At 36.0% G+C, this 14,713-nt stretch overlaps 1 protein-coding gene across 1 annotated transcript in view; it reads right to left on the reverse strand.

The window, feature by feature from the left end:
• The window catches only part of LOC136040330 (stalled ribosome sensor GCN1-like), a gene marked incomplete in the record, with an annotated part of 191,427 nt that overhangs the window by 105,963 nt on the left and 70,751 nt on the right, over window positions 1-14,713 (reverse strand). Inside the window, 2 exon segments of the mRNA XM_065724571.1 lie at window positions 4,762-4,960; window positions 9,088-9,298. Of these exon segments, the coding sequence (XP_065580643.1) occupies window positions 4,762-4,960; window positions 9,088-9,298 (410 nt within the window).

The raw sequence follows: 14,713 nt of genomic DNA on the forward strand, positions 1-14,713 counted from the left end.
CTAAAAAAAGGCAAAAACTACAAAAAAAAACTAAAAACTAATAAAAAAAGTAAAAAAGCTAAAAAACTAAAAAAACTAAAAAAACTAAAAAAAGGTAAAAAACTAAAAAAAATAAAAAATAAAAAAAAACTAAAAAAAGGAAAAAACTGAAAAATAAGCTAAAATAAAGGTAAAAACCAATAAAAAACTAAAAAAAAAGGAAACAACTAATAAATGACGACACTCAAAGAGAAAGCGACCAGGACAAAAGGAATGTTAAAAAAGCTAAAAAACTAAAAAAACTAAAAAAAGGTAAAAAACTAAAAAAAACTAAAAACTAAAAAAAAACTAAAAAAGGTAAAAACTAAAAGAACTAAAAAAGAAAAAAATAAATGACGACACTCAAAGAGAAAGCGACCAGGACAAAAGGAATGTTCGATTAGCAATCAACAAAGCACCGGGACACAGGGAGTATAAATGACGACCAGGACACAAGTAAAAAAAAAAAATTAACAAAACTAAAAAGAAGGTAAAAACTACAAAAAAACTAAAAAGAAAAAAACTAAAAACTAAAAAAAAACTAAAAAAGGTAAAAACTAAAAGAACTAAAAAAGAAAAAAATAAATGACGACACTCAAAGAGAAAGCGACCAGGACAAAAGGAATGTTCGATTAGCAATCAACAAAGCACCGGGACACAGGGAGTATAAATGACGACCAGGACACAAGTAAAAAAAAAAATTAACAAAACTAAAAAGAAGGTAAAAACTACAAAAAAACTAAAAAGAAAAAAAAATAAAAACTAATAAAAAAACTAAAAAATCTAAAAATCTAAATAAACTAAAAAAGAAAAAAAAAGGAAAAAAATAAAGGAGAAAAACAAAACTAAAAAACGAATGTATATACAGACCGGTACACCGGGATACAAATGACGACCGGGACACAGGGAACATAAATAACGACCGGGACACAGGGACACAACTACAACGGGGACACCGGGGGAAACAGGGGGATATAAATGACGACCGGGACAAAAAAAATAAAAAGAAATAAAAACTAAAAACTAATAAAAAAAACTAAAAAATCTAAAAATCTAAATAAGCTAAAAAAGAAAAAAAAAGGAAAAAAATAAAGGAGAAAAACAAAACTAAAAAACGAATGTATATACAGACCGGGACACCGGGATACAAATGATGACCGGGACCCGGGACACAGGGAATATAAATGACGACCGGGACACAGGGACACAACTACAACGGGGACACCGGGGGAAACAGGGGGATAACCTGACAATCTATTTATATGCAAAGACAATGGGACAGCAAAGAATGTTGTATATTCGCAAGTTTTACGTAGTTAAAACCATATATATATATATATATATCTATATTCACAGGTGGGACATAGGGACACAACTACAATGGCGCGTAACTATTATGGCGCGTAACGACTTACGCGCGCGGGGGGGCTTGGGGGGGGCGCGAAGCGCCCCCACCAACTAGGTGTTGGGGTGGCGCGAAGCGCCACCCCAACAGCTAGTAGTGTTATAAATACTAGTTAAAAAATCAAGTTGTTAAATTATGACAAATAACAAGGACCAAGTTATAATTTATTATAGGGGGCGGATCATAAGGTGGCTGAGCTTATTTTTACCTATTTAGGGGCCACGACAATAAACAGGTAGAAAGATGAAGGGGCAGTCTATGAATAAACACGGAACTACCTCATGAGATTGTATGGCTATTAAGCCTTGCAGAAGTATGGTTTAATATAATATAAAGATACAGAATATAAAGATAAAGATAATATAAAGATAAAGATACAATATAATATAAAGAATACATAATATAAAGATTTCATGAAAAAGAACCACTAGTGTCTACGAAGCAACAACAGTGAATCAAACCTGCCTGTCAGTAGGGATTTTTTTAAAATCCTTATTAGGATTTTTTTTAGATGGCAAGTTATACTAGTAACAAATCGAAAATGTATTATAACCTGTAGCTGTATTACCGGTTAAATACGAATAGTCAGTTAGAATAAAAAATTTGTGATTAAAATCACTCACAAAAACATCAGAATCTCCAAACCGTAATCTAAACAAGAGCTAAGAGCTCATATGGCGCTTGTGACGAGGCAAGAAGAGCTAAGAGCCAAGAGATCATATGGTATGAGCTCTAACAAAATTCTAAGAATCAATAGATTGATTTAAAAGGAAAATCAGAGGCTTAATGCCGGTCAGGATTTAAAATAAGAGCTCTGAGTCTCGATGTCCTTCTAAATATCAAAATTCATTAAGATCCGATCACCCACTCGTAAGCTATAAATACCTAATTTTTTCTAATTTTTCCTCTCCCTTTAGCCCCCCAGATGGTCGAATCTGGGAAAACGACTTTATCAAGTCAATTTGTGCAGCTCCCTGACACGTCTACCAATTTCCATCGTCCTAGCACGTCCAGAAGCACCAAACTCGCCAAATCACTGAACCCCTCCCCCCAAATCCCCCAAAGAGAGCGAATCCGGTACGGTTACGTCAATCACGTATCAAGGACATTGGCTTATTCTATCCACCAAGCTTCATCCCGATTCCTACACTCAAAGTGTTTTCCAAGATTTCTCCCTCCAACTCCCCCCAATGTCAAAAGATCTGGTCGGGATTTGAAATAAGAGCTCTGAGACATGAATTCCTTCTAAATATCGAATTTCATTAAGATCCGATCACCTATTCGTAAGATAAAATACCCCAATTTTCACGTTTTCCAAGAATTCCGGTTTCCCCCTCCAACTCCCCCCAATGTCACAGGATCTGGTCGGAATTTAAAATTAGAGCTTTAAAGCACAAGATCCTTCATAATATCATATTTCATTAAGATCTGGTCACCCTTTCGCAAGTTACAAATACCTCATTTTTCCAAATTACCCCCCCCCCCTAACTCCACCAAAGAGAGCAGATCCGGTCCGGTTATGTCAGTCACGTATCTTAGACAGGTTTTTATTCTTCCCATCTAGTTTTATCCTGATCTCTCCACTTTAAGTATTTTCCAAGATTTCCGGTCCCCCCCCCCAATGACGCTGGATCCGATTGAGATTTAAAATAAGAGATCTGAGTTACAAGGTCCTTCTAAATATGAAGTTTTATGAAGATCCGATCACTCCTTCGTAAGTTCAAAATACGTCATTTTCTTCTAATTTTTCAGAATTAAACCCCCCCCCACCCCAATAGAGCGAGTCCGTTCCAATTATTTAAATCACGTATCTAAGACTTCTGCTTGTTTTCCCCACCAAGTTTCATCCCGATCTCTCCACTCTAAGTGTTTTCCAAGATTTTAGGTTTCCCTCTCCCAACTCCCCCCCAATGTCACCAGATCCGGTCGGGATTTAAAATAAAAGCTTTGAGACACGATATCCTTCTAAATATCAAATTTCACTGAGATCCGATCACCCGTTCGTAAGTTAAAAATACCTCATTTTTTCTAATTTTTCAGAATTAACTCCCCCTCCCCAACTACCCCAAAGAGAGTGGATCCGTTTCGGTTATGTCAATCATGTATCTAGGATTTGTGCTTATTTTTCCCACTAAGTTTCATCCCGATCCCTCCACTCTAAGTGTTTTCCAAGATTTTAGGTTTCCCCCTCCAACTCCCTCCCCCAATATCACCAGATCCGGTCGGGATTTAAAATGACAGCTCTGAGACCAGATATCCTTCCTAACATCAAATTTCATTAAGATCTGATCAACCGTTCGTAAGTTAAAAATACTTCATTTTTCTATTTTTTCCGAATTAACGCCCCCCCCCCCCCCAGATGGTCAAATCGAGAAAAAGACTGTTTCTAATTTAATCTGGTGCCGTCCCTAATAGACCTGCCAAATTTCATTGTCCTAGCTTACCTGGAAGGGCCTAAAGTAGCAAAACCGGGACCGACAGACCGACAGAATTTGCGATTGCTATATGTCACTTGGTTAGTACAAAGTGCCATAAAAACATCAAAACCAGGAAAATTTTATGATTAAATTACTCACCTAAAACGTTATAATCTTAAAGTTAAAATCATAGCCTAAAACAACAAAACCAAAAAAATTTTTGACAAAAATCGCTCACCTAAAACATCATAATCTGTCAGCCAAAACCATAATCTAACACCAAAACCACAAAAATTTTGCGATTAAAATCACTCACCTAAAACATCATAATCTCTACGGAAAACGCATTTCCTCAGGTCACTAGGGCTTAATGTTTATATAATATAATAACGTTAAAGGTTACGAGCCTCTAGACGTATTCCAAAGTTTAAATTTTCTCTTTTCTAATTTTTTATTGTTAACTTTGGTGAATAATAAGATTTGTGCTTCCATTCTGTTTTGGTCTTTGTTCTTTTTTAGACATTTATTTAATATAATATATTATTTAATATAGTATTATAAATACTATATTATTATTATTATAAATACTATTTAATATATTATTATAAATATAATATATTTATTTAATATAGTTTTTATTATGAACAGAGTGCTCAGAAGAAGGTGACTCCGGTCGATCCTCATGGTCAGACAGCCAAAGCCATGGTGATAATTCAAGCAACTGCCACAGTCATTCTAGTCTACTAGAATGTAGTCTACTAGCCACAGTCATTCTAGTCTACTAGAATGTAGTCTACTAGCCACAGTCATTCTAGTCTACTAGCCACATAGTCATTCTACTACAAAACATCAGAATCTCAAAACCAAAACTATAATCTAAAACACCAAAACCACAAAAATTCTGTGATTAGAATCACTCACCTAAAACATCGTAATCTCTATGGAAAACACATTTCCTCAGGTCACTATAGACTTCCATTATTTGAGGTGCAGCAATTGGTGATTTTAATGTTTTCAGCAAAATCGGTAGTAAACGTTTAAAATGACAAGATAAATCGCCAGGTGCCCCAAGTAGACAACATCTCAAAATACTTAAGGTCGACTCAATTTTATCAAACAGCTAAAATAAACAACAAATATTGATAGAAATGACATTAGGAATAGACATAGCTACACAGGTCTATGAAGTTTCAAATAGCTTCATGGGTCCTACAACAACTGTAAGATAGCCATTCCACCAAAAGAAACAAGAATTTTAAAATGTACTTTCTCACCACCACAGGTTAACGGTATTGTGTGCTTTATTATGTTTTTTTGCAATTGTTATATTTTTTCTTTGTTATTGTTATGTACCATGTTTTGTTAGGTGTGTTATTATGATTTGCTATTAATTTGTGTAATTTTTTAGAAGGCGGCTTTTGTTGCAATAAATATCAATCCATTTATCTATACGGCAGATGATATCAGAAAGCTGGGAGAGGGTTTATACGATTATAAAGATTGATGACCCCTTTCATTCTGAAATTAATTTTATTTTAATTTCAATTCGATTATTTAATTAATTAGTTATTTTTAATTTAATTAGTTATTTTACTTAAATTCATTGAATAGTTTGAACTTCAAATTTTGAATTAAGTTATTTTAATTATTTGAATTTAATTAATTACTTTTTAAATTTAATTATTAATTATTTAATATTATTTAAGTTTAATTTTTAATTTATTCTAAAATAGATCGAAGGGGACCCACGTCTTCCTTTATACAACCTTTGAGCTATCTGGGGCCTTTGTTCCACCATAGGATATAGTATGAAAATGTCAAACGTATTTTTATATTTAATAAAATCTTTCATATTTTGATAAAATATTTTAGTGAATAAATATTATCATTTTAAAAATAATCAAAAGCTTCAAAATATACTTCCAGACGTGGCAAGATGTGCGTAAACCCAAGAGCAAAAGCGCCGAATTATGGATATATAGCAAAAGTATGGAAAGATAGGGTATGATGTTTCTGGGTATGGTGTTTCTATGTATAATATAAAAGAGTATATGTATAATATAATCATCGACTATCTATGCCCATCTGTTCTATATGACTAGACAAGAGGGGACACACGGGAAACACACCACTCTACCGAGTTGACAATAACGTCCTGAATATTACCAGACCAAACGTTTTAGATAAAGTTAGAGGCATAATACATAAATGGTAGAGAGGTGTTCGAAAACCCTATACGACAAACTTAAAGCCCCCTGGCTTGAACAACAGGGAACATCATTTTCTGCATGGATAGCACTAATGTCTCCTCTTTCTCCCACTTCTAACAGGGCACTGGGACATCATAGAGAGGTGTTAAAGGGATCATTTTAAAGTACATTGTTATATCTACATGCTTTTGCAATTAACAAAACATAATGTTAAACATAGAATCTTTTTTTTTTTTTTTTTTTTTTTTTTTTTATATAAAAACAATGCTTAGGTATATGTTTCCTCTAAAACAATAATTTTTACGACAAGCCTGCAGCTGTAAATTGCATAAACAGACAACAAACTTAAATCATTGGATTCACTAGTCTCACATCTATGCATTCACCGAACCAGATTTATATTACTTACACTTTTTCTTGGGGAAGGATTTGTTTAAAAATAGGAAAATTGTCCTTTTTTCGAGTTTTTGCAATCGAATTTTAATGTATTTTCGATTTCAAAAACCTTGTACACCAAATTTTGATATATTAAAACTGTAGGAAAGCAGAAAAATTACAAATTAATGATTTTACACGGAAAATAAACCTCAGGACAAAGAATATGGGTGACTTACATGAGAAGAAACTAGCGCTAGTGTCAGCAAAAAAATCACCGCCATCTAGCGTTTGACGGAAATTGTTTTTTTTTCAAAGTTATGTAATCGAACATATGTCAAGAACTGAGATCAGATTGACCAATTGACTAATTTAACCAACTACGCAAATTAAATTAATAATTCTCATTATTACAATGAAAAAAAAATGCTAGGAGCCGCCGAACGTTGAGGTTGTTTTGTCGACATTAGCGCCAGTTTCCACTCTTGTATGTTACCCATACTTAATTTTTTACCATGCTGAATAAATTACCATACAGAATTTGGATATTAATGGATAGATCAATAGTATCGGATTTTAATGCTGATTTCAAATATATAAGTTTCATCAAGTTTAATCTGACCCAACAAAAGTTATGACCCTGAGAATATTTGCCTTCTTTTCAAAAAAAAAGGACGAAACACTCCCTAAAAGTCTAAAAAAAAGAGGAAAAGTAATCTTAATGAAAATCACACCATCAGATTCAGCTTATGAGAAAATCATACTGTAGAGGTTTCAAGCTCTTATCTGCAAAAATGTAGAATTTTGTATTTTTTGCCAGCAGGAAAGATCACGGATGCGTGTTTATTTCCCATGGGTGATCGTACCAACCTGATGGTAATAGAATTTTGTAAGACGGCTCATTCGAACAGAAAATAAGAGTTCTAGTGCCCTTTTTAAGTAACCAAAACAAGTGACCTCCCACTCTCATTTTCCCCAAGTCCATCGATCATAATTTTGATTTAGCCATTTTATTCAACATAGTTGAAAATCTAATAACTATGTCTTTGAGGATGATTTATTCCCCCACAGTCCCCGGGGAAAGGGCTGCAAATTGTGAAAAACTTTGCCCATTGTTTACATATAGTATTGGATATTGGAAAATATACAGACGTTTTCAGAGGGAACTGTTTCTGGCGGTGGAGGGGGGGGGGGTCTGGTTGGGGAAGAAAGGTTACGTGGGAGAATCTTTCCTTGGAGAAATTTTTCATGCGGGAAGGGAATTTCCCATGAAGCGGAAATTTTTTTCCATGGGTGATCGTACCGACCGAATGGTAATAGAATTTTGCAAGACGGCTTATTCGAACGGAAATTAAGAGTTCTAGTGCCTTTTTTAATTGACCAAAACAAGTGACCTCCCATTCTCATTTTCCCTAAGTCCACCGATCAAAATTATAGTATTGGATATTGGGAAATATACAGACGTTTTCAAGGGGAATTGTTTCTGGCGGTGGAGGGGGGGGGTCTGGTTAGGGAAGAAAGGTTACGTGGGAGAATCTTTCCTTGGAGAAATTTTTCATGCAGGAAGGGAATTTTCCATGAAGCAGCGCCGGATTTCACTGCGTTATCTAAAAAAAGATGAGAAAATAAATAAAATAACAATTTTTTCAACTGATAGTAAGCAGCAACATTAAGACTCAAAACGAACAGAAGTTATTACGTATGTGAAGGGGTTCGCCCCTCGTCAATACCCCGCACTTTATTCTAAAGTTTTTTTTTAGTGCTTTTATAAGAGCTATTTATTCTTATTAAACGGCCTTTGTGATTCAGGGGTCATTCTTACAGAATTGGACCCAGATTCAAACTTTAGCGTAAATAACGAGGTATTGACACGGGGGCCAACTCCCTCATATACGTAACACTTTCTGTTCGTTTTAAGTTTTAATGTAGCTCCTTACTTTCAGTTGAAAAATTTTCTTTTTTTATTTAATTACTAAATAAAAGCTACCGGGCTAACAATAATCAGATCAATGTTTCATTTGAAAAGTATGAGCTTACTAGACTCCATCCCAAGAGTGTTATTTTTCAAATCTTTTTAGAGAGGGGGAGAGGTACCAAAGTGAGTAGAAAGCTATAGAAGTAGATTAAATATACTTGCCTTTGGACCTTAGAGTGCAGTAAAGACGCGACAAAAAGAGGGGTATATCTGGAACAAAATGCAACAGAAATGATTTTTACACCATTTGATAAAGAAAAATACACTTATTAACATACCCAAAACCGGCATCGCTACTCCAAGGGAAAATGGGTAATTATCCTTAAAGTACAGAAGAGGGGGGAAGCTAAAAAAATACAGAAAAGTATGTTTTCTATGGAGATATTCAGGTCGTAAAAAACGAAAATAAAGGTAAAAACGGTCCATCACCTGTATTATAGGGATAATATTGTCAATTACCCCTTAGAGTTTGAAGTAAGAGGGGCAAGGTCCAAAATCAATAAAATATCCTAATATAGTGAGAAAAAAAATCCTTTCTGGGGTTTTCCCATTTGTCTCAACATAGCGATGCCAATTATGGATATGTTAGTAAGTGCATATTTCTCTATCGAATGCTGCAAAAACATTTCTGGTGCAATTTGTTTAAGACCTAAATGTATTTTGACTGTAAAATTTAAAGAGCCTTACCTTTTTCACCCGACTCCTAATTTCTGACTCTTTTGCCAACTGCATTTTCATCGCTTCCTTTTGTTTTGGGGTATATTCTGGCTGTTTTATCTTCCCCTCCTTTCTGCGTTTCTCTTCTAACTCACGGCGAAGTTGGATCTCTTCCATTTGTTCTTTATAGCTATAGGCTTTTGATTCTCTTTTAATGTTCTTTGTTGCTTCTTCTTTATGACTAAAAATATTCTTTCTATTTATTTCTTATTCTTTTTATTTATTTTTTATTTTTATTCTTTTTATTTAATTATAAGTGTAATATTATTTTGGATGGGCCCACATGTTGAAGGGTCTATGGGCACAGTCTCATGGTGCCACAGCATGATGCATCAAATCATGTAGATTAAAAATACCAAACGATGTTTTAATTCAAACAAGGTGGGGTGGCCGAACTAGAGTGGCGGAGTAAATAAACAAAAAAAAAGTTTTTTGACAAATTTGACTTATAGCATTCCCTCTGCAAAGTTTTCCCCTTGGCCTTCTAGTAACGGCCTTACATCCCATAGGTAGAATGATCTCCTCACATCAATGAGGTGTCTCTTATGCCAATCGGCATTGCAAAACACCTTACTTTAGTTTTTTTTATTTATTTATTTATTTTCATCACATACAAAACCAAAACACATCAAAGCTTAGCTTTATATTTATGCGCACATGTATGTTCTCCAGATTGAATAGGGTATGTTGCCTTATGCAGTTTTTCTTTTTTTTTGCTGTATCTTGTATTACCGGAGCCACCCCAACTGAAGCCGTCGATATGCAGAAAAATGACTTAATTAGTCTTAATTTATAATCCACCGTTTTAGCACCATCTATTCTGGCCTTGCTAAGTACATCACTTTTTGAAAAGAAGCACATATGGCGGTTCAACCACTGGCATAAATAGATAGAAAAGGAGGAAACGTGGAAGCAGAAATAGTAGCCCTGACCTCTCTTTAAAGCAGTTTGTCAACATCCCAACCCACTTATCCTGAAGCATCCTGGACTTAGTCCTAGCTAACACTAAAGACTTCTATACCCCCCCCCCCCCCTATTCCCTTGGCCCAATTGGGTTGTCTGACCACCACGCTCTAATAGTGAAGGCCAAAGCTTCTGTGAAAAAGCCTAATCTTTCACGAGTAACAACAAAGCCCCTAACCGACTCGGCTATACGTGAATACGGCCGGTGGGTTGCAACGTACGATTTCCCGAAAGTGTTCTTAGATGGTACTCTTGAGGAGAAAGTAAGCTCCTTCAACGAGGTATTTTACTCTAAGTATCTTGAAATATTCACAACAAAGACAGTGACATTGAGCGAATACGACAAACCATGGATTACCCTTGCAATAAAAGCTAAAATTCGTGAACGAAGTTATCTTTACGCATGAAACCAGAAGCAATTGCACGGAACCAAGTAGTGCGCATGGTACGCAACACCAAATCTAAATACGGCCGTGAAAAAGTTGTGCCACTTCTGAACAGTGAGCCTACCAAATGGCACCACTAGTCAAGAAATTAAGTGGAAAGTCGTCAAGAAACTACTATTACGATTACAGACGATAGCAGACGATTACTGGGGTCTCGTGCTATAAACCCCTTCTTAACATTTCACTACATCATATGCACTACATTTCCTCTTGCGACTACCCAGGAAACGACTTGAAGACTGCCCCCATCAAGGTTTAATTGGATTCAGTGAGTTAAATGTGAACAAGGAAATAAGAAAAATAAGAACAGGAGTCTTACCTTTTCCAGGCGAAATTCCTGCAAAACTTATCCATGAATTTGCTGTGTTCCTCGCCTTACCCCTTTCCACTCCGATAAATTCAGTGCTATGCGTCGAGTGTTTCTCTCGCTTTCAAAGAAAGCACACATACGTGTCATTCCGAAGGTAAACCCATGTAAGGGATATGATGACTTGAGACCCATCTCCCTAACCCAGTGCTTTTCGAAAGTGACGGAATCTTCCATACTTCGCTGCCTATTAGCTCAACTACGTGGATCCATAGACAAATATCAGTACGAAGGGCTCTCTAAATGCGGAACTTCCGTCTACATAGTAAGAATGTTCGACCGTATTCTAAAGTCACTAGAGACCCGGGGTTGTTCTGTTGATCTAGCTGTGATCGATTCTCGCAAAGCCTTTGACCTTCTATCTCATCCCAGTGCATACCTTAACTTGAAGCGAATGGGAGCCGAGCGTCAAACAATAACAATTGTATTTGAATTTCTGTCTGGACGGCAGTAAAAGCTATTCGCCCTCCACAAAGAAAATCCTGACTCCGCCTGGATTGATATAACCTGTGGAGCCCTACAAGGCACCAAACTTGCAGGCATAACGTTTCTCGCTATGATTAACTACATACTGAGCGAGCAGGAAGACAGGCATAAATTTTTCGATGACTTATCTTTCATGCTTGCTTATCTACTTGAAGGATATGCTCCTATAGCGCTTTTTGATAGTGACATTTTCGATGAGCGTAATTTCCAGTGCAATGAATCCAATCTAACCATTAATGCTACAAAGTCAAAAATACTCCAGCTAAACCCCCTAAAAAGAGAATTTACCCCCCCCCCTGAATTCCCGTTTCTGTCGTGTCTGAAGTGAAAATACTGGGAGTCATTTTCTCAAAATATATTGTTTTGCTGCATATACTGACAGTGTAATTAGGAAGGATAACACTTCCCTACAGACATTGTCTAAAATTGCGTCGTTTCGGTTGCGATGTCAGAAGTCTCCTCCGCGCTCACTTTTGCTATGTGTGGCCAGTCTTGGAGTATGCATATCCTGTATGAGGCCTTTCCGTAATATACATTGCTCACCTAATGCACGACCTAGAGTCCGCGCAGAAAAGGGCAGTTAGAACTAGACCTCCGTTGCCTGTGCAACGGGAAGTGTTGCAGCAACTGTGCCCTGTTCCTTAGGGCACAGTTGCGGAGCAACACGTGCAACTGTGCCCTACGGGACACAGTTGCGGAGCAACAGTCTCCATTAAGTCCTTCAGAGGACATTTTTCTAATGGGGCTTCGATTGTTATCTTGAAGCATCTTTGATATGGTTTTATTTCGAGCTCCTATTAAACTGAGTTTGGTAAAATGTTTGGCTGGTCCAGAAATAAACGAGAATAACACAATTACACAGTTGACAATTCTGAATATTTATAGGATGGATAATTACAATTTCAAGATAAACCAGAATTTCTTTAAATAATTGAAACTAGAAATCAAATTTAACTTTTAGAATTTGTCCTGTACAACAGAATAATACGATACAAATTAAATTGCCCCGAGGGCATGACAAAACTTCCAAATAGAAAAACCCAAAGAAGGAATTTTATTTCGGAGAAACTATTGTAAGCTCCAGTTGTTAGGAGATCGAGACCTGTCGAACCGCGTTGAAAAAAAAATTCTAGCTGGTCCAGAACAGAAGTTACCTCTAGAACGTCGAAACTTCGGAAATTATTTCTTAGAGAACGAAGCAACTTAGTATATAGAACACTTCACTTCTTCTTGCATACTTTTCATAGCACTACTCGATAAAAATATAAGAAACATCAAAATCGAAAATTTGAGAAAATTCCAAATAAAATCGGAACGAGATGGACTTTTCCGGAATTGTTTCCGGGAAATCTGTAAGAGCTACAAAATTTTGTGCTCCGGTTCTCGAAGAGACAAATGAAAGTTCTACATGAGTTCAGCATAACTGTATTTCTAACAAGTTTATTTCCGAAGCTAGGGTCGTCTTAACTTGACGCCAAACATCGAACGCAGAGTTTCTAAGAAAAGAAACAGTTTTATTTTTTTTTATGGAAAACTGTTATAAATTTTAGGAACTTCTCTGGAACTTTTTTACTCTGTTTCACGTTTCCCTTCCCTCTGAAAAATCTCAAATTTTTAACTCTTACCACTTCGGAGCTACAGGTCGCTGATCACGGTGAAAAAAAAAAAAAAAAAAAAAAAAAAAAAAAAAAAAAAAAAAAAAAAAAAAAAAAAAAAAAACTACGAAAGCAGTAGTGTTGCTCCGCAACACAATTATCCTGGGATATAGTGATATTCTCTACCAAGAAGCACTCAATAAACTTGAAATCCAGTGCCTCGAGCAAAGACTGAGTAGTCTCATCATGAGATTCGGAAAAAACTTGCTGTCAAACCCAACCCACCGCGATATTCTCCCCACAGATGCCCCAACAAACAGAAAAACTTGACAAAAACTCAAACTTGACACCTATATGTGAACGAACATACGGATATTGCAATACATTTGTGCCATTTTAAGTCTATGTTTAACATGTAACGTTGTAATGTTTAAGCAAAACCGAGACCGACAGACGGACAGAGAGACCGACAGAATTTGCGATCGCTATATGTCACTTGGTAGATATCAAGTGCGATAAAAATAGGAGATGACTGCTACTGATTCAAAAAAGCAATTTCCTTGATTTTCAAGAGGGGGCTGTAAACCTCCACTTCAGAGTTTTCAACAAAGGTTATTCTGGCGGTAGACAATTTAATTTGACATCGTGTCCGAGGATTTTCAGGCATCTTTTAAATATCTTCAAAAATTAGTCCTTTTGACAATGATCAAAATCGAACAATAACTAATGTTTGCAATTATTAACCATATCGAAAATTTATCATGATTAAAAAAAGATTGTTCCGTTATATTTGAATAATAGCTGTCATTTATAAATCTGAATTTAGAAATATATACTTTTATTAAAACAGTTTTTTTAAACTTGATTGAAACTTTCAGTTACTATTGGCAGCGATTCGCTATTACTACAACCACGGTATATAAAATCATTGCAGAGATTTTCCCAGCACATCTGAGCTAACCGTAAAGAAAAGAAAGCAAATCATAAAACTAATAGAAAAAAGAAATTATTGGGCGGCCAGAAAGCTCTCTCCCTTCTAGCGTGTCTAAGCTAAACATAGATAGTAATAAAAAAGACTTTCAATAATGGAGCGGTCGTCAAGCTCGCCTTCCTGAGTTTTAAAAACGAAGAAATCCGGGCTGAAAATGTCTGCAATATACCTGAGTTAAACATAAATGAAAGAAAGGAAAAAAAGTCATAGCGAAATAAACAAGAGAAACTTTTCAATAACTGGGCGGTCGAAAGCCTTTCAGAGTTTTAAATAAGAAGAAATCATGGCTGAGAATCTCTCCAGCAGGTCTGAGGTTAGCCGAGGTGGCAAATACCCGGGGTGGTATTTTCCGCAGGGGGGGGGGGGGTATTTCCACGGAGGGATTATCTTCTGGGGGCTATTTTCCATGGGAGTATTTTCGAGGGGTATTTTTGGGAGTGGGGAAGGGGGATGCATAGAACCAAAATTCATACACATTCATAAATATGTTAGGAACAGGATTTGTTTCGCTCTAAAAACTTTGCTTCTGTCACTGCTGGAAACTTACTGATTATTCCTCAAAATTCACGAGTCAAATGTCTCCCCCGCAACATATAATAATACCAAGGCCGACAGTCTATCCTGCCCACAGATGGTTGTTAAAAGTTTATGATACGTTTTAAGCAGGTCTGAGTAAGGAAAGAAAATAAAACACTAAGTCATAGTCAGTAAAACAAAAAGAGCAAAGGAAAACCTTTCAATAATGTAA

Source organism: Artemia franciscana, chromosome 20 (assembly GCF_032884065.1).
Source record: "Artemia franciscana chromosome 20, ASM3288406v1, whole genome shotgun sequence".
Taxonomy (NCBI): domain Eukaryota; kingdom Metazoa; phylum Arthropoda; class Branchiopoda; order Anostraca; family Artemiidae; genus Artemia; species Artemia franciscana.